The sequence below is a fragment of the Dendrobates tinctorius genome, unplaced genomic scaffold, assembly GCF_039654945.1.
Source record: "Dendrobates tinctorius isolate UK_male_01 unplaced genomic scaffold, ASM3965494v1 ptg000377l, whole genome shotgun sequence".
In the NCBI taxonomy this organism is placed as follows: Eukaryota; Metazoa; Chordata; class Amphibia; order Anura; family Dendrobatidae; genus Dendrobates; species Dendrobates tinctorius.
The window spans coordinates 1,309,366-1,330,901 of record NW_027362043.1 but is presented as its reverse complement, the minus strand read 5'-3'; the positions used below and the strand labels follow the sequence as shown (position 1 = coordinate 1,330,901).

Here is a 21,536-nt window from a genome sequence, read left to right as displayed (position 1 = left end):
AAGCATACAGAACTCAAGGCACAGGAGCACAAACCTCACAAGCTGAGTGTACATCTGGCAGAGGTCTGGGAGACACAGCTCAGTTATGTAGCATGGCAATCACCTGGAATAATGAACCCTTGGAGACAGCCAATGCCTCCCAGTCTCAGATTGGATAGTCGAGCTGTCAAAACACTCACAGCTCAGCATGGCCCTATACCAGTACTGACACCTTCAGCACACCCCTACACCAGATTGGATGACCGAGCTGTCAGTAACTGCATTCCAGACACTCTGAGGGGTGTAACTGTGACAGCATGGATCTCAGATTTGAAGGAGAGATCAGGGTCAAGCCATTGAGTTTGATGGATAGGTCAGTTGGGGGGTTGAATGAGATGGTGGAAAGATGATGAAATAGAGGACTGACATTGTGGAATTCTGGTTAGTAAGGAAGTGACATCAGCATAGATGCGATACTGAAAGCTGTGAGACTCCACGAGCTGTCCCAGGCTGAAGGTGTAAATGGAGAAGAGCAGGAGTCCTAAAACTGATCCTTGGGGGACGCTGACAGGGGGCAATATGAGGAGGTGGTATGTGAGAGGTTTCACAGATGTTTAATTCCTTTGTGTGTATTGGAACACCACACAAAAAAAACATTAAAAAAAAGGCAAATTAGACATAATTTCACACTAAACCCAAAAAATGGGCAGGGCAAAATTGTTGGCCCCTTTCCAAAAATGTGGGCAAATCACTTTTTTCAAGCATGTGATGCTCGTTCAAAGTAATTATTTTGTGTGACATAACACTCTGGTTTAAAGGCATAAAAACTAAACGTTTCAAAATTAAGAAATTTTCACCAAAATTCCAATATTTCCACAAAAAATAACATTTGAAATTGACCACTAACATGAAGTAAAATTTGTTGTGACAAACACTTACAGAATCAGTGGGATCCATTGAAGCGTTTCAGAGTTTTTACATCATATAGTGATATAGTGACAGTGGTGAGAACTGTAAAATTTGGCCTGGTCAGGAAGGTGAAAACAGGCTTTGGGGTGAAGGGGTTAAGCTACATTCGTCAGACACAATAATATAGTCAGTAGTCATTTTGACGTCTTTAATACAAAGCTGATATTTCTACATACATTATGGTGAGTAAATCACATTTCATTGCTGTTTCAGTTACAGTTAGAAAGAGTTGACAGTTGCACTTTACAAGTAAGATGAATAGAAGGTTGAAATTTCGTTTTTAAAATAGTTTGTGTTACTGAGTGCAGTGACCACTGCCTTGTGACTCCAGGACACGTTTCTTCCCCAATAATTCCTCTCTAAATGTCAGCACATAGTACCATCGTCTGTATATTCTGAGCATTCTTTCTCAAGGTGTAGTGGCTCCAAAGAAGTATAGGATTGCATTATTGTATGGGGCAGGCAGATTGTTCCACAAAGAGTGAAGTATTACCAACTATGCACATTTCTGCATTACACATTCCTTTGTAACATGTTATTATTATTTTACATGTTGGGCAATTGATATATAATGGAGTTGCTGCAAATAAATAGGTTTTAGTACATTACCTATTAAAAACTTTTTTTTAACTCCTGCAACTCTTCTCTCCTAAAAGAAAGACATCTGAGAATTTCAGCACACATATGTAGTCTGAGGTCCATTGAAAAGGAAGGGCACAGACAATAGTGTGAAGGGTCTTGTGAAGAGTTATATTCTATATACATGGGTTTGCTCTGGTTTGTGGGGTTTTTTTTGTTTTCTTTTTATGTAAAGAAATATTTTTGGTACATTTAATATAAGCCCGAGTTCCATGGTTAGGTGGAATGATGTGCTATATTCTCTCTAATCACAAGGAACAATCCGACAGAATTTATGCTCCGTCGGTAGTAGAAAAAGTAGACTAAAGACGAGCAGCTTACTGGGTTGTTTAGTAGCCATTGCCTATAACATCTCTACAGTGAAAAAATAGACAGTCTTTTAACAGAATATGAACTGTAGAATGTCTTTTCATTACATTGATATTTTTCTGTTTACAAAAAGGCAATACAATATAAAAAGGTCTAATGTTCATGTCACGTGAATGGATACAGATACAATACTTAAAAGCAAGCTACTGATGTACTATTTGAAATATACAAGCTGCACTTTGGATTTTGGACACACGGCATTGTGGACATTGAAAAAAACGAATAAAAAAAACAAGTATAAACGCATTATTGGCCACAGTCACGTTACTGCTGGACGTCAGTGCGCAGCAATTTCCTGCCCTATCTCCTCTATCTTTTACAATCAACAAAGGAACTTTAAGAAAATGAATCATTTCTTTATGTCAAATCTTCTAGGAGAGATAAAATAGGCAACTTTCTGTAGGGCGTAAATCAGGAGATGTGCAAATTGTTAGTAATAAGTCCAACATAACCGTACCGTATAGGAATGATGCAAGGCAGAGGCAGGTACTGGTGGCTTATCGGGCAGCCATGGTTTTCACCAGCAGCCTGCTTCATGTCACTTTGCCCGGCTTACTTTTTTCTTAATGGGCTCTTGGTAAAGTTACACCACACGTATAAATAACTAAATTTACCAGTTCACAAACATTGCAGATATTCTGTCTGAACAGTTCTACTTTAAAAGTGTGAAAATAAAATGAGCCTCAAGGATGCAACGTCCGTTCCGCTTGTCTTCTTATGAAAGAACATACATTGTTCCACAATCTGGGCTTACCACTTTTGGTACAAGATTCATGTACAGGAACAGTGATTGAAGTAGCACATTAAAAGCATTTTAAAATAGAAGTCACCCAAATCTCAGAACGTCTCCTTACACCACCGAATTCTGAGTGTGACATCTGTAAAATGCTAGTCTCCCCCCCTGGTGTCAGTCTTCCAGTTTATGAGTTCCGGCCTTGTAAGAGGGTCAGCAGAATGTGATGATGTCTGTGATTGACCATGTCCAATTAAGATGGCTTCTTATGTTGCATAGTGATCAAAGCTGCCCAGATACTCCAAACTAGCCTGGTAGCAAAACTGGTATTCATCCTAAGAAGGAGAGAGAAGAAAATATTTCATATATTTTTACCCTACACTATTTAAACACAGTGAAACATCTTTTAGCACTTTTTTTTAAGTTATGTAAGTTTCAACAGACAACATTCTGATGCATGCTTGGTGCTGTGCATAGGCTCTTGTGCACTGACGTAGAGGCTGTCAACTGAAGCACACCTGTCCGGTAAAGCTAACATTCATTACTAATATGGAGCTGTGTGGGATTTAATGTCTCACGATAGAGCATCCAAGCCTCACATAGGAGGCTATGCGCTAGCTAATACTCAATTCGCTTTTCACGTACCAATGATAACTTAAAGTGCCAAAAAAGAGAATTAACATTTTTAAAAGGAGTTTTTGCTCTTGTTACCCCATCTGAAAGCAGCAAAATGTAGGGGGTAGAGACCCTGATTCCAGTGATGTGTCACTTACTGGACTGCTTGCTGTCATTATTTATAAAAATCACTGCTTTCTCTGCTGCATATCTAGCAGTTCTCTGAATGCTGGGGTCTGTACAACCCCACCCACACCATTGATAGGCAGCTTTCTGACCAATGTACAGTTTACACAGGAAGCTGCCAATCAATGTTGGGGGCAGGGTTATACAGAGTTCATGAATATGGAGGACTACCTGGCATCAGATTGACTAGACCTCTAGTAATAATTTCCTGCTGATAAAACAATTATTTTAGGATAACTACAGCAAGCAGCTCTGTAAGTGACAAATAGCTGGAATCTGAGCTTCTGTCTGTACATAATATTGCTCTCAGATTAGGTGGCAAAAAACTGGTGACAGATTCCCTTCAAGCCATTATTATTGTCCAATTAAATTGCAGTAATGCATGAAAGGGAATTACACTACCATTTTTCGCAGTTATGCATTTTTACAACTATATAAATTTAAAAGAAACGGTCATTAGAGGAATGGCTGTATAGGTCGTTGCATGACAATTAATGAGTGTGCTGAAAAATCAAGTTTTGAAGTCACATGCAACTTAATCTGTAAGTGTACACACACAACCCCAATGTGCCTCCTTTGTAAGAAAACTACACAAGCAATAGCAACATGTTTTGGAATCAGATTTTTATTTTCGGTAATGTAGTGGCAACATTTAATGTAATAATGAAGTAATGTACAAATAGTCATAAATCAAGATCTGCTGTAATGTTATAAAAATGAGAACACAAGCACAGAGAGAAAATGCATGCATAGCATTGTATGATTCTGTAAAACATACCTCTGTCTGCACCATTGCAGGTCTTTGAGTTCGCAGCATCTTTACAGTTTGAAAAACGTCTACCACCCCTTCGTAACGCATTCTCTCTAGGACTATACTAAGGGTGATAAATACCCCTGTTCTGCCGACTCCAGCACTAGAGAACCATTAAATCAAAATGTCATTTCAAATGAAAAGTCGTGAAAAAATCAAAGGAGTAAAAGAAAAGTTACGTACAAGGAAATTGCACTACTTGCATTTCCCTAATATGCTCTCACTTGAATCCTACTGGTAATTTACCATCTGTCAGAGCTCGAATCAGCTGTCTGTAGTTTGCCAACAGTCTGCAGTGCCACCACGTGTTGGAGCGCACCAGGCAGCCAAGACACAGCCATGATGGGGTGGAAAATTGCACCATTTTTAGTACTGTATTGTGAAAAAGAGAGGCTATTTCTCAAATATCATACAGCCCAATGACTGATCAATGAGCAAATATGGATAAAGTTTAGGAGGCTCATTCACTAAGGGGTTTACATCAGAATTCTGCTGTAAAACGCCTTAAGTCACAATATTTTTGCACAACTTGGAAGTTGCGCAAAAATATTGCGACATTTTCACGCCTGTCTCGGCCAGCTACATCAACGTGGATGAAGCATGGGTGGAATGGCGTGTGGCTACTCTCGACCATTAAATTCACGTAAAAGTTACCAAACCTCAGAGACGTAACTTACTCCAGAAATGTACTCCAGTCTGACTGTGTGCACTTCTGGAAGCACACCAGTTATGAAATGTGCTTAATGAGAGATGCACTTTGTACTCTAGCAAGAAGACATGATGGTGGTTGTTTAGATGTCTGTTTACACAGACAGACCAAAGCAAACGATGAGCGCAGAGTGATCTACAGCAGATCACTCAGTGCACATAGACTGTAATGGTTCTTAGCAGTGTGCGTCCTGTTTACACAGGAGCATACAGTGGGTACGGAAAGCATTTAAATTTTTCACTCTGTTTCATTGCAGAAATTTGGTAAATGCAAAAAATTTCATTTTTTTCTCATTAATGTACACTCTGCACCCCATCTTGACTGAAAAATACAGAAATGTAGAAATTTTTCCAAATTTATTGAAAAAGAAAAACTGAAATATCACATGGTCATAAGTATTCAGACCCTTTGCTCAGTATTGAGTAGAGGCACCTTTTTGAGCTAGTACACCCATGAGTCTTCTTGGGAATAATGCAACAAGTTATTCACACCAGGGTTTGGGAATCCTCTGCCATTCTTCCTTGCAGATCCTCTCCAGTTCCATCAGGTTGGATGGTGAACGTTGGTGGACAGCCATTTTCAGGTCTCTCCAGAGATGCTCATTTGGGTTTAGGGCAGGGCTATGGCTGGGCCAGTCAAGAATGGGCACAGAGTTGTTCCGAAGCCACTCCTTTGTTATTTTACCCGTGCTGTGTGTGCTTAGGGTCATTGTCTTGTTGGAAGGTGAACCTTAGTCTGAGGTCCAGAGCACTCTGGAAAAGGTTGTCATCCAGGAGGAGAGGCTTCTGTCGGGCCGCTCTGCCATAAAGGCCCGACTGGTGGAGTGCTGCTGTGATAGTTGACTTTGTGGAACTTTCTCCCATGTCCCTACTGCATTTGTGGAGCTCAGCCACATTGATCTTGGGGTTCTTCTTTACCTCATTCACTAAGGCTCTTCTCCCTCGATTGCTCAGTTTGGCTGGATGGCTAGGTCTAGGAAGACTTCTGGTGGTCCCAAACTTCTTCCATTTAAGGATTATGGCGGTCACTGTGCTCTTAGGAACCTTGAGTACTGCAGAAATTCTTTTGTTACCTTGGCCAGATCTGTGCCTTGCTACAAATCTGACTCTGAGCTCCTTGGCCAGTTCCTTTGACCTCATGATTCTCATTTGGTCTGATATGCACTGTGAGCTGAGAGTTCTTATATAGACAGGTGCGTGCCTTTCCAAGTTAAGTCCAATCAGTTTTATTAAACACAGCTGGACTCCAATGAAGGAGTAGAACTGTCCCAAGGAGGATCACAAGGAAATGGGACAGCATGTGACTTAAATATGAGTGCCTGAGCAAAGGGTCTGAATACGTATGACCATGTGATATTTCGTTTTTTTTTAATAAATTTGCAAAAATTTCTACATTTCTGTTTTTTTCTGTCAAGATGGGGTATAGAGTGTATATTAATGAGAAAAAAATGAACTTTTTTGAATTTACCAAATGGCTTCAATGACACAAAGAGTGAAAAACTTAAAGTGTCTGAATACTTTCCGTACCCACTGTATAATGCCAAGAACACCGTTTTTTGTTTTTTTTTGCTCGGCACAAAAGATCATTTCACCCGATCAATGAGTTTTGCTCGTTCATCTGGTGATTACCAGCCTGGATAAATGGCAAGATAATCAAGAAATAATTTACATTTACTGCATGGTGCTTAAACTTCAGACAGTTTACATAATGGTGCTGAAATATATTGGACCAATCTTTATAAAAGTCATATGTAATCCTACCTGCAGTGAACTGATATAGGACCATCTTGCCCAAACTGCTCCTTTGTTTTGTGCACTTGGCCTATGAAATCGATGAAGCCTTCACCTGATTTTGGCACGCCTTGTTCTGGCCAGTCAGTGAACTGAAACTGTCGTACCGTGCGAGACTGGCCATCCTATAAAAGGAAAGATAATGAAATAATCTGTTGAACAACGTCATTTATTTGGAAATTTCATTTTGATGAATATGAAAAGGGCTGCTTATTTTCTATAAACCAAATAAAATTTGGCAACTAAAATTTGAATCACTACAGTATGGTAATGCAGACACATGCAGTCAAGGCCAAAAGTGTTGACACCCTTGAAAACGTTCCAGAAAATGAAGTATCTGTCCCAGAACGTTATTGTAATTACATACGTTTTGTTATACACATGTATTTAATCCTTTGTGTGCATTGAAACAACACTAAAAAAAGAGAAAAAAGGCAAATTGGACATAATTTCACACAAAAACCCAAAAATGGGCTGGACAACATCGTTGGCACACTCAACTTAATATTTCTTGTACTCCCTTTGGAATAAATAACTGCAATAATTCACTACCTATAACTATCAACAAGTTTCATTTTTTCGACCAATTTCAAGGGTGCCAACGCTCTCCATGACTGTATAGCTAAAACTGATTCATTCTATTATCAAACAGAAGTTATAAACTTAAAAAATGAAAAAAGAGCCAAGAGTCCTAGTTATAGTGCTTTTCTGGGTTAAAGTTAAGCAGGATTGGGAAACCTGAGTTAAGGCTCACATGAGAATAATAAAAAATGAGTCAGTTTCATTCAGAAATGTGGGGCAATTTATTCTCACTTGTTACCTGTCTGCAGATCGTATGCAATCTGTTTTCACTGCAGCAGCTATTAAGCATTTACAGTTTCCTATGTTATGGAATTGCAATGTATCCGTTAGATTTGGAAGATTTATTGTCTCTCAGTATAGCATCTGATTTTTATTTTGCATCCATAGACTTGAACGGGTAAGTCACATCCTATTTATGGAAGAAAGTAGAGCATGCTGCAATTTTTCACACGCAGATTCGGTCAGAGAAAAAGTTCATCTGCACTGTCCCATTGAATAATATGGGTCCGAGGGTCAGTTTTCTCACAGACAGCAATCAGATCGAAGATACGGTTGTGTGAACTAGGTCTAATATTACATCGATACTTACGAATGTTAAGTTCTATACAGCCAAATACACAATTTGCTGTTTCTTATTTATTTTTTATTATATTGATACTATGATAGTGCTTACACATATGGCCGCTTTTATGTGTATTTGTTCGTTACCAGACACCACACTCTAGTATATGATTGCACTGTATGCTGTAACATCCATTGTCCGCACCCCCACATGGTTCCCTGCTCTCTCCATGGTTTACGCCTTGTGCAAGTCGCAGAGGTTTCCAGAGTCATGCCTAGTGCACGCTCCCCTGCTCTTGAAGGGGCAGCGTGCACATGCAAAGATGCCCCCAGCCAACCTGTGCTGTCCCCGCCTTTATCATGGGGGCCTGCTGCATGCTGCTAGTGCATTTGTAATCTGACTTGGTGTTGGTAAGGCTGCATCTTTTTCTGTAGTGTTTTCTGAAATTTTGTCCTGTTAGCCATTTTAATTTTATTGTTGGGACTCGCAAGTGTGAGGACCCTTGACGTGGGTTGCGAGCTTATGTATTTTGGCCAAATTATCAACCATTACCTCATGTAATGTATTTATTTTATACATTATTTTTCATTTTTTTTTATGCAGGATGCAGCTGGGCCCTTTATTGTTGTTGGCTGAATTGGGGCGTCTGTCTTCTGGGGTGCTCTTACATGGTGCTGGGCAGCCCGCTTGATCTAAAAGAGTGGGCATCAACAGGCTGCAAGCCAGACACTGCATTACATGTATCTTTGTGAATGGCATGTTATGCAAGCTCCATTTGTGGGCATGTTTAATACTACACAGCCACCCCCTCCATGCATTTATAGGTTTGTCAATGGCTGTTTGCATCAGTATTTTGCACCTGTGCTGCCCTCAGCTTTATAATGGGCGTCTGCTGCATCCTGCTACTGCATTGGTAATCTGACCTGGTGTTGGTAAGGTGGTATCTTTTTCTGTGGTGTTTAGATTATTCGTCACCCTGAAGCTGCTCCGGCGGTACCTGAACTGTCTTCCAAGACCAGTGTGTCTGAATTAAAACCCATCCTCCAAGTACATGCTATCTGCACTGTCTATCAATCTCAGTATCCTTCCTGTCTGTGACTCTGCTCCCATGTCCCTATCCAGCGAATCTGACTACTGGGATCAGCAGCTGCGGTACCGAAGACTGACTAGAAGTGGTACCTGGGGGTGACCTGCAGCTCAAGCCTGACTCCACTATCAGGAGCTCCATTGAACACCAGGTAGCAGCTTAGCTACAATCCATGGCACAGAAGGGTCCCTGAACCACTTGCTCCACCGGCAAACGTGACAGTTTGCTCATTACCATGGATTCCGCTGATCCCAAGGACCCTCGAGCATTGGAGCTGTGCCAATATTTGTTGTATTTACCTTCAAATTCTTAAGCACTTTGAACTTGGAATTGTATTGACGTAATTATGTCTATTTGATGCAATTTGGGAAAGTTTGTAATACGATACTTACCTGCTGCAAAAGAGAATTATTTACACATTCTGTTCCCTCTATCTTCATACTTTTTCTGCACCTTTCCTTTGTTTTTATAAGAATAATCTCTATATATAAAACTGAATGTATGTGTGTATCACCAACCAATCACGAAGCATCTTTCATTTCACCAGAGCTGTTCAAAAGAAGCTGAGCTGTGATTGGTTGCAATGAGCAACAGTTTTCCTTGCAACCAATCACTAAGCATCTCTCATTTCTCCAGAGATGGTTAAAAGAAGCTGAGTTGTGATTGGTTGCTATAAGCAAGTTTTCCTACCTGACAACACCTCAGCAGACACTGACATGGTGGGAGAAATCTAGCATCCCCGGGAACATAAACTCCCAGCCATTGTCTGCCCCCCAGACAGGAGCACAGAGCACATGACAGAAATGACTCCCCGTCCCGTGGATCATTGGTATGTAAGTTAGGGCAAATCAACTCAGCGTTTTGGTACTGACCCCAGGCCTTTCTTAAAGGGATCCTCGGTATGGAAGTCAGGGCAATTGCCCTCAAATGCTCTGGTACTGACCCCAGGCACTCTTAAAGGGATCTCCTGTACGGAAGTTAGGGCAAATCCCTCAGTGCTGTGGTTCTGACCCCAGGCCTCTCTTAAAGGGATCATTGGTATGGAAATCAGGGCAAATCCCTCATCGCTGTGGTTCTGACCCCAGGCCTCTCTTAAAGGGATCCCCAGTATGGAAGTTAGGACCGTTCCACTCAGCGCAATGGTTCTGACTTCAGGGTCTCTTAAAGGGATCACTGGTATGGAAGTTAGGGCAATTCCACTAAGTGCTCTGGTTCTGATCTAAGGCCCCTCTAAAAGGGATCCCCGGTACGGAAGTTAGGGTAAATCCCTCAGCACTCTGATTCTGACTCCAGTCTCTCTTAAAGGGATCACTGGAATGGAAGTTAGGGCAATTCCAATCAGCCCTCTGGTTCTGATGCCTGGCCTCTCTTAAAGGGATCCCCGCTATGGAAGATAGGACCGTTCTACTCAAAGCTCTGGATCTGAACCCAGGCTGAAAGGATGATGTTATGAATGGGTCACTGAGGAGGATAGCAGGACCAGGCTAAGCCACCAGAAAGGTTGGCAACAAAGTGGATTGCAGACCCCTGATCCTAGCCACACAACTAGCAGTAGCCGTGGAGCGTACCTACGATGCCCTAGACACCTTGGCATAGCCAGAGAGCTAACTCAGCCTAAAGCAAGAAAGGTGAAATCTAAACTGCCCCGGAGTAGACCCCAAAGGAATAGATAGCCCCCAAACATATATTGTCGGTGAGACAAGATGAAACCACAAATGCAGGCAGAAAAACAGACTGAGCAAATGATGAGGCCCAAACTGACTAGACAGGACAGGAAAGGAAAGACACTCTGCAATCACCCAAAAAACCCTTAAAAATCCAACACGTCTGATGTACAAAAAACACTGAAGTCACACGACTTTGCCCCCACTATATCAGCACTCTGGTATATACTGAAAGCAAAGCAAAAAGAGAACAATATAACAGGGGACAGAACAAACTGACACAAGCTGTAACATATGGGTGGTGATCTAGCACAGCCCCAGCAGGAGCAAGCTGACCCGTACAAAGCAGAGATAGACAAAACCAGATCAAATGCAAAAAGATTAACAAATGAACCACTTAGCTTAACCATGCAGTAACAAAGCAGGAGACATCAGACCTTAGAAGGCACAGGAAGAAAATCACCAGCAGGGATTGAAGGAAGTCAGCTGTCTTAAATACTCCAGTGAGAAACCCCAGATCTCCAATCGTCATCATCATTATCAGGTGGCAAGCCTCTGTCAATATGACCCACCAGAAAGAGAATTCACAACAGGATGATGTGGGATATTAGGGGTAGTAGTCCGGTGGCTCTGGCTGTCGGGATGATGTGGGATATTAGGGGTAGTAGTCCGGTGGCTCTGGCTGATGTGGGATATTAGTGGTAGTAGTCCGGTGGCTCTGACGGGATGATGTGGGATATTAGCGGTAGTTGTCCGGTGGCTTTGGCTGACAGGATGATGTGGGATATTAGGGGTAGTAGTCCGGTGGCTCTGGCTGATGGGATGATGTGGGATATTAGGGGTAGTAGTCCGGTGGCTTTGATGGGATGATGTGGGATATTAGTGGTAGTAGTCCGGTAGCTCTGGCTGATGGGATGATGTGGGATATTATAGTGAATGTGGCTATGTGGAGTGGGCGGGGCTATACACTCAGCTTTATATATACATTGATATAATCATTATAATTTGTTATAACTAACCGTAGTTAGTTACTATGCCCAGGCAGCGCCGGGCTCTTCAGCTAGTAATTTAATAAAAATATTTTTTTAATTTATACAGTATTTTTGAATCACTTCTTTACCCAAGGTTTACATTCACCCAGGGTAATTTGGTATAATTCAGTTTATTTTGGAGAAATAGTTTTACCCTTGAATATGGGTTTTTTTGTACCATTAGGACAAGAAGTTAAACAGTGGTAAAAGCATTTGATACACTGCCTATTTTGCAAGTTTTCCCACCTACAATGAATGGAGAGGTCTGTAATTTTTATACTGCAGTAGCTACACTTCACCTGTGAGACAGAATCTATAAATAAAAAAAACATAAAATCACATTGTATTGTATGACTTTTAAATAATTAAATTGCATTTTATTGCATGAAATAAGTATTTGATCACCTACCAACCACAAAAATTCTGGCTCTCACAGACCTGTTAGTTTTTCTATAAAAAGCCCTCCAACTCTGCATTCATTATCTATATTAATTGCACTGGTTTGAACTCGTTATCGGTATAAAAGACACCTGTGCACACAATCAATCACACTCCAATCTGTCACCATGGCCAAGATCAAAGAGCTGTCTAAGGACACCAGGGACAAAATTGTACACCTGCAAAAGACCGGGATGGGCTACAGGACAATAGGTAAGCAGCTCGATGAGAAGGCAACATTTGTTGGCACATCTATTAGAAAATGGAAGCAACACAAGATGACTGTCAATATTCCTAGGTCTGGGACTTTATGCAAGATCTCGCCTCGTGGGGTAACGATGATTTTGAGAAAGGCCAGGGATCAGCCCAGAACTAAAAGGGAGGACCTCAAGAAAGCTGCAACCACTGTCTAAAACATTAGCATTAGCAAAATACTACGCCGTCATGGATTAAAATACTTGAGAGCAGGCAAGGTCCCCCTGCTACACCAGCATATGTACATTTGAAGTTTGCCAATGACCATCTGGATGAGCCAGAGGAGGCATGGGAGGTCATCTTGTCAGATGACACTAAAATCGAACTTTTTAGTATCAACTCCACTCTCCTTGTTTGGAGGAAAAAGAAGGATGAGTACAACCTCAAGAGCACCGTCAAGCATGGTGGAGAAAACATCATACTTTGGGGGTGCTTTTCTGCAAAGGTGACAAGACAACTACATCATAATGAAGGGAGGATGGATGGAAACATGTATCATGAGATTTTGGCCAACAACCTCCTTCCCTCAGTAAAAGCATTGAAGATGGATCATGGCTAGGTTTTCCAGCATGACAATGACCTGTAATACAGCAACTAAGGAGTGGCTCCGTGAGAAGCATTTTAAGGTCCTGGAGTGGACAAACTAGTCTTCAGACCTAAGCCCAATAGAAAATCTTTGGAGGAAGCTGAAAATCAATGTTGCCCAGCAACAGCCCCAAAACCTGAAAAATCTGGAGAAGGCATGACCCTGGAGATAGGGATGGGGGGGCATGCATTTCAGGATAGGGATGAGGGGGTCATGCATACCAGGATAGGGATGAGGGGGCCATGCATACCAGGATAGGGATGAGAGGACCCTGCATACATAGTAACATAGTTATTAAGGTTGAAGGGAGACTTTAAGTCCATCTAGTTCAACCCATATCCTGTTCTAACCTGCCCTAACATGTTGATCCAGAGGAAGGCAAAAAAACCCCATGTGGCAAACAGTAAGCTTCACATTGGGGAAAAAAGTTCCATCCCGACTCCACATACAGCAATCAGACTAGCTCCCTGGATCAATGCAATATTAAGGAAACTAATGTATATACCCTCTAATATTACACTTTTCAAGAAAGGCATCCAGTCCCTTCTTAAATTTTAGTAAGGAATCACTCATTACAACAAAATATGGCAGAGAGTTCCATAGTCTCACTGCTCTTACAGTAAAGAATCCACGTCTGTGAGTATGCTTAAACCTTCTTTCCTCCAGACGTAGAGGATGCCCCCTTGTCCCCGTCACAGGTCTAAGAGTAAAAAGATCATTAGAAAGGTCTTTGCACTGTCCCCGCATATATTTATACATTGTAATAAGATTGTCACGTCGCCGTCAGACTCGGCGCCGGCTGTTCCGCCCTCAGCCACTAGGAGGCGACAGACTGTCACGCCTCCCTCGGGCTCGGGGCCTGCTGTCCAGGCCTCGACCACCAGGAGACGCCGGACTGACATGTCGTCGTCGATCTCGGGGCCTGCTGTTCCGCCCTCAGCCACTAGGAGGCACCGTGGCTCGCGCCCGAGTGAGGGCGGCAACAGTGAAAGGGCTTCTGCGCAGGCGTCTACTGGACGCAGACTCCGCTCCTCTGTCAGTCATGAAGGGGCTGGTGCATCATCATCAGGTCTGGTCCTGGGGGCGGTCCTGATGACATCACCAGCCCGGGAGCCTGTGAGGGACGACCTGATCCCTCAAATACCTTGGGACTGGGCTTGCAAGCCGCCGGATATATTCTTGGTTCCCCTACATGTTACTTGTGATTGCCTATCGTTAACTCCGACCTCAGCCTGAACTTCTGACTACTCTGTTGCCTGCCGTTTTTGTACCTTGCATTTCTCCCGATTACTGACGCTGACCTTGGCCTGGATTCCTGACCCCCTCTACTGCCTGACGATTTTGTACCTCCGCTACTCTCCCGGTTTTTGACCTCTGCCTGGACTCTCGACTCTGCCTCTGCCTGCCGTTTCTGTACCTCCACTGCTCGCCTGGTTTCTGCCTCCATTTTTCGCTCCCTTCCTGCTTTTCTATTGCGACCGTTCTGCTCTGGCACTCTGCTCCTGTTCAGACAGCGCTTCCTGGGCTCTGCAGTAAATCCAGATCCCTGTATAGGGGTAAAGGGTGTCGGTGCTACTCAGGGCGCTGTCTGTCTGCAGCCCAGACTTGCAGACGGACGCGACAAAGATCACCCCTAAGCCTTCGATTCTCCAAACTAAATAACCCCAAGTGTAATAACCTGTCTTGGTATTGCAGACCCCCTAGTTCCCTAATAACCTTGGTCGCTCTTCTTTGCACCCGCTCCAGTTCAGCTATGTCTTTCTTATACACCGGAGACCAGAACTGTACACAGTATTCTAAGTGTGGTCGCACTAGTGACTTATATAGAGTTAAAATTATGTTCTCCTCATGAGCATCTATGCCTCTTTTAATGCATCCCATTATTTTATTTGCCTTTGCAGCAGCTGCCTGACACTGGTCACTAAATGTGAGTTTGTCGTCCACCCATACACCCAGGTCCTTTTTATTGACAGTTTTGCCTAGTGTTTTACAATTAAGCACATAATTATACATCTTATTCGTTCTACCCAAGTGCATGACCTTACATTTATCCCCATTAAAGCTCATTTGCCATTTATCAGCCCAAGCTTCTAGTTTACATAAATCCTCCCGTAATATAAAACTGTCCTCCTCTGTATTGATTACCCTGCAGAGTTTAGTGTCATCTGCAAATATTGAAATTCTACTCTCTATGCCCCCTACAAGGTCATTAATAAATATGTTAAAAAGAAGCGGGCACAAAACTGACCCCTGTGGTACCCCACTGCTAACCGTGACCCAGTCCGAGTGTGCTCCATTAATAACCACCCTTTGTTTCCTATCCCTGAGCCAGCTCTTAACCCACCTACACATATTTTCCCCTATCCCCATTGTTCTTATTTTACGTATCAACCTTTTGTGTGGCACCGTATCAAAAGCTTTTGAAAAGTCCATGTACACCACGTCCACTGCATTCCCTTGGTCCAGTCCGGAACTTTCCTCTTCATAAAAGCTTATCAGATTAGTCTGACAGGAACGGTCCCTTGTAAACTCATGTTGATATTGGGTCATGAGGTTATTCTTCTCCAGATACTCCAGTATAGTATTTCTTAGAAAACCCTCCAGGATTTTACCCACAGTTGAGGTTAAACTTACTGGCCTATAATTTCCAATTTCAGTTTTTGTCCCCTTATTGAATATTGGCACCACATTTGCTATACACCAGTCTTATGGTACAGACCCTGTTATTATGGAATCCTTAAAGATTAAAAATAATGGTCTATCTATGACTGTGCTTGATTCCTGCAGTACTCGGGGGTGTATCCCATCCGGGCCCAGGGATTTGTCAATTTTAGTGATTTTTAGACGCCGCCGTACTTCCTGCTGGGTTAAGCAGGTGACATTTAATGGAGAATTTTATCCCTGATCATGTTATCCGTCATGGGATTTTCTTGTGTAAATACTGTTGAAAAAAAGTCATTTAGCATATTGGCTTTTTCCTCATCCTCATCCACCATTTCACCCAGACTGTTTTTAAGGGGACCAACATTATCATTTTTTAGTTTCTTACTATTTATGTAGTGAAAGAATATTTTGGGATTATTTTTACTTTCTCTGGCAATGAGTCTCTCTGTCTCAATCTTTGCTGTCTTGATTTGCTTTTTACAGAATTTATTTAATCTTCTGTGTTTCGTTAATGCCTCATCACTACCTACTTGCTTTAATTCTCTAAATGCTTTATTTTTATCTCTTATTGCACCCCTTACAGCTCTAGTTAGCCATAGTGGTTTCCTCCTATTTCTCGCATGTTTATTCCCATTCGGTATATACTGTGCACAGGTCCTATTCAGGATGCTAATAAAGGTCTCCCATTTTCCTTTGTGTATTTTTATGTCTCAGGATATCGTCCCAGTTAATTGCACCAAGATCATCTCTCATCCGTTGGAAATTTGCTTTCCTGAAGTTTAGTGTCCTTGTAACCCCTCTACTACACATCTTATTAAAGGATACATGAAAACTTATTAATTTGTGATCACTATTACCCAAGTGACCCCCAACCCTTACATTTGATATGTGGACTGGCCTGTTGGTTAATATTAGGTCTAGCAATGCCCCCCCTCTTGTTGGGTCCTGAACCAGTTGTGAAAGGTAATTGTCTCTCATAGTTGTCAAAAACCTATTACCTTTGCTGGAACTGCAGGTTTCGGTTCCCCAATGTATTTCAGGGTAGTTGAAGTCCCCCATAATAATGACTTCTCCTTGAGTCGCTGCTTCATCTATTTGCTTTATGAGGATATTTTCTGTTGCTTCCATTATTTTTGGAGACTTATAACAAACCCCTATCAGTAATTTATTATTTTTCCCCCCTCCCCTTATCTCTACCCACAGGGACTCTACATTTTCATTAGATTCATATATATATTATCACGAAGGATGGGTTTTAAGGATGATTTTACATATAAACACACGCCTCCCCCTCGTTTATTTGTACGGTCATTTCTGAACAGACTATAGCCCTGTAAATTAACCGCCCAGTCATGGCTCTCGTCCAGCCATGTCTCAGATATCCCCACCATGTCATAATTATGTTCCAACAACATTAACTCCAATTCCTCCATTTTGTTGGCGAGGCTTCTGGCATTAGTATACATGCACTTTATGTATCTTGCTGTACCTCTTTTCTATCTTAAATTATTAACTGTTCTAACCCCACCCCCCATGCCACCCCCAATTTCATTATTTGTGCCCAGGTCTCTATCTGCACTGTCTTCCCCTCCTATAAAAGGAATACCCTCCCCCCGTCCCTAGTTTAAACACTCCTCCAACCTTCTAGCCATTTTCTCCCCCAGCACAGCTGCACCCTCCCCATTGAGGTGCAGCCCGTCCCTAGCGTAGAACCTGTAGCCAACTGAGAAGTTGTCCCAGTTCTGCAGGAACCCAAACCCCTCCTTCCTACACCAATTCCTGAGCCACTTATTAACCTCCCTAATCTCCCGTTGCCTCTCTGGCATGGCACGTGGTACAGGAAGTATTTCCGAAAATACCACCTTGGAGGTCCTTGCTTTAAGCTTACAGCCTAATTCCCTGAAATCATCTTTAAGGGCCTTCCACCTACCTCTAACTTTGTCATTTGTGCCAATGTGCACCATGACCGTTGGATCCTCACCAGCCCCTCCCAGTAATCTGTAAACCCGATCAGCGATGTGTCGGACTCGAGTGCCAGGTAGGCAGCACACCGTTCGACGATCCCTGTCTTTGTGACAGATTGCCCTATCTGTTCCCCTAATAATTGAGTCTCCCAATACCAGAACCTGTCTCGCCTGCCCTGCTCTCCTATTTCCCCCTTACTGGAGCAGACACTCCTCCGGCTTTCAGAGGACATGCCTTGCAGCAGCAGTGCTACTCCTGCACTAACACTCCCCTCATCTGCCAACTTAGCAAACTTATTGGGGTGTGCCAGATCAGGACTAGCCTCCCTGGTGCTCTTCCCTCTACTCGCCTTCTAACTGTCACCCAGCTAGCTGCTTCATTGTCCTGCAGCTCCAACCTAGCATCCCCCTCCTCACCTATCCCATTGAGCGTCTGCTCAGTGAGCAGAAGACTCCTTTCCATATTGTCTATGGATCTTAGTGTTGCCAGCTGCACATTTAGATCCAGTATCTGGGCTCCCAAATGCACAACGTGCTCACATCTCGCACAGCAGTATGCACCCTCGACCGGCTGTTCAAAGATTTCATACATGCGGCAAGACGTGCACTGGATGGCAATGGCAATAGTTGAGCACATCCTAATGGGGATTGCACCAGACAATAAGATAAGCAAAAATAAATAAAAAGTATTAATAAAATATAACAGCAATTCAGTAATATCGCCTTTGAAAACTCTCTGAATCCAAAGTCACTGAATCTCAAGTCACACACTTACCACAGTTCGCATTTACGCTCAGGTCACACTCAGCTCGTTCACACTCGCTCAGGCAGAAGATTTAAAAGATTTTTTTTCCCTTTTACCAGTACACCACCCTGCTGCTCAATGCACTTTCAAAAGATTCGACCACATTTTTTGTTTCACTTTTTTTTTTCTAAATACGTCCTCTAAAACCTAGGTGTGTCTTATGGTCTGGTGCATCTTATAGTCTGAAAAATACAGTAGTCTTTGTTTATAGTAAGCTCCACCACAATTCAGGGGAGACCCTAGCAGTGCCGTGGCTTCCTGAATGTCATGCACGCAGGTGGCACATGTGGTTTTGTGGACCTACTGTACCACAAGGCCAGGTACGCCTAGGAAGTGGCATAGCTAAGCGGCTAGCAGGTGTTCATTAGAGCTCCTGATGGTGGAGACAGACTGGGCTGCAGGTAGCTGCCAGGTATCACTCCCAGGCAGAGCTCGGGACTGCAGCTGCTGATCCCAAGAGGTCGGAGACACTACTAAGCCAGATTCGGAGACAGAATGACTGTACAGACAACTTGGATCTTGAAGATAGGTTCTTGTTTAGACACGCAGTTATCAGGAAACAGTAAGGGAGCTGGCCGCACAAGGACCAGGGACTGTGGATTTAGGACTAGCTACACCAGGACAAGGGGTTTGAGTTCAGGTAACGCTGATGCAGTTTTAGGATTAGGATACTGATAACAGCCAGAGGATGAAGAACACACTATACTATGCTAAAGGGACACAGGGAAGGGAATAGTTATAACAGACTAAGGACGGGGGACCTGGCAACATACAGTTGCACACACCAACACCACTAAGTAACTATAGAGGTTGCTCAGACACCTCCCTATTAGGGAGGGTGCCTTTTATGCAAGATGCCTCCCAGCTATTGAGCACAATGCCCCTTTAAGAGCAGGTGAGTACATGTGCACACTCTAGTTGCACCACCGGAAGTCAGTGCTTTGTGCATGGAGGAAGGCGGCAGAAAAACACAAGGATGCTAGTGCGGCTGGGGGGTTGAGTATGTCAGCGTCTCCGTATGGAGGGAGGAGGGGAACCATGCGGGTGTGCCATCCATGGTTGTTACATTGAACCAGTGCACCTTACACTATTAACTGTTAGTTTATCAGTCTCCCTCTGATTGGGCTAAAGTGGGATTCCTGATGTCTCACCTTGCAGGAGAGGCGCTTGCCTTCCTGGGCCTCACAGAAACATGGCTGACACCCTCTGACACCGCCTCCCCTGCTGCACTGTTTTACGGTGGCCTCCACTTCACCCACACTCCTCGCCCCGCAACAGACAAGGTGGAGACACTTCTCCTTTCTTGTAACTGCACCCAAACCCACCTCTACCCTCCCTTATCCTCCCCTCTTTTGAAGTCCACTCTGTCCGCATCTACTCTCCCTCCAAGCAGCCATCATATACCGACCTCCAGGCCTGGCCACTGCCTTTATTGACCAATTCTCTACCTGGCTTCTTCACTTTCTTTCCACTGACATCCCCACTATCATCATGGGTGACGTTAACATCCCTACTGATACCCTTCAGTCAACAGCCTCCAAAGTCATGTCCCTTATTTCATCTTTTGGACTTGCTCAGTGGTTCTCCTCAGCCACCCACACAGATGGACATACATTAGACCTGGTCTTCACCCGTCTCTGCTCTCTAACTTCACCACCTCCCCTCTCCCTCTATCCGACTACATCTACTTTCTTTCTCATCCCTGTCCTCCTCATCTGTCCCCCATGTCCAGCAACATGCGCACCCCCGCAGAAACCTCGCACACCTAGACATCTACACACTCTGACTCTATTAAACCACTGGCATCCATATCCTCACTCCACGACACAGTGTCACTGCTTTCTACAGTGCCACTCTCGCATCAGCTATTGACACGGTCGCCCCACTCATTCATGAGTGTGCGACATATTAATAGACAACCCTGCCACAATAACATCACTAAAAACCTCCGGCAAGTGTCCAACCCTGGTATGTTCCCTATCCTACAACCCCAAACAGTTATTCAAAACTTTTAATTCCCTCCTCCACCCACCACTGCCCCATCCAACCTCCCTCATCTCTGCTGAGGACTTTGCCACACACTTCAAAAATAAGATCAACCAAACAAGGCAAGTCTTTATTGTTCAACCACCACAACCCCTTTGTATACCAGACCAATGCCCAAACCCCATAAGCTCCCTCACCAACATCACTGAAGGGGACCTGTACACTCGACCCCATCCCATCCCACCTCCTCCCCAACCTCACCACCACTCTTATCTCATCCCTAACCGACCTCTTCAACCTATCACTAACTTCTGGTATCTTCCCTTCTGCTTTCAAACATGCCATATTCACACCCATCCTTAAAAAGCCAACCCTCGACCCAACTGCTATGTCCAGCTGTGGAGGAGAGGAGTTCTTAAGAGGACCAGAGATTATGTGAGGGACGTTATTAGTTCAGAGATAAATGGAGAAGACAGGTTATAGATGGCCTTGTAGGTCAGTATTAATAATTTGAATTGGATATGCTGAGGGAATGGGAGCCAATGAAGAGATTTGCAAAGGGGAGAAGCGGAGGAGTAGCGAGGAGAGACAAGAATTAGTTGGGCAGCAGAGTTAAGGATGGACTGGAGAGGTGCGAGGGTGTTAGCAGGGAGGCCATAGAAAAGGATGCTGCAATAGTCGAGGCAGGAGATTATTAGGGCATGCACAAGCATTTTAGTAGATGGAGGACTGAGGAAGATACGGATTCAGGAAATATTTTTGGACTGGAGGCAACAGGAGGTGGAGAGAGCTTGGATGTGCGGTTTGAAGGACAGGGCAGAGTCGAGGGTTACTCTCAGGCAGCGGACCTCTGGTACTGGGGAAAGCGTGATGTCATCAATTGTTATAGATAGGTCGGGTAAGGAAGATCTGTGAGATGGGGGAAAGATGATCAGTTCAGATTTGTCCACATTGAGTTTGAGGAAGCGAGAGGAGAAGAAGGAAGATATGGCTGATAGACACTCCGGGTTTCTGGACAGCAGAGAGGTGACATCTGGGCCAGAGATGTAGATTTGAGTATCATCGGCATAAAGGTGGTACTGGAATCCATGGGACTTTATGAGTTGCCCCAG

The 21,536-nt window shown here is 43.5% G+C and overlaps 1 protein-coding gene across 1 annotated transcript in view; it reads right to left on the bottom strand.

Annotated features, from left to right (window-relative positions):
* Nucleotides 1–1,082: 1,082 nt before the first annotated feature.
* The window catches only part of PTPRS (protein tyrosine phosphatase receptor type S), a 567,518-nt gene continuing 547,064 nt past the window's right edge, over nucleotides 1,083–21,536 (bottom strand). The window contains exons 32-34 of the mRNA XM_073563025.1: nucleotides 6,771–6,925; nucleotides 4,269–4,404; nucleotides 1,083–3,024 (exon numbers count right to left, since the gene is read on the bottom strand). Coding sequence (XP_073419126.1) covers nucleotides 2,956–3,024; nucleotides 4,269–4,404; nucleotides 6,771–6,925 — 360 coding nt within the window. The 3' untranslated portion in view covers nucleotides 1,083–2,955. The remainder of the gene's footprint in view (nucleotides 3,025–4,268; nucleotides 4,405–6,770; nucleotides 6,926–21,536) is intronic.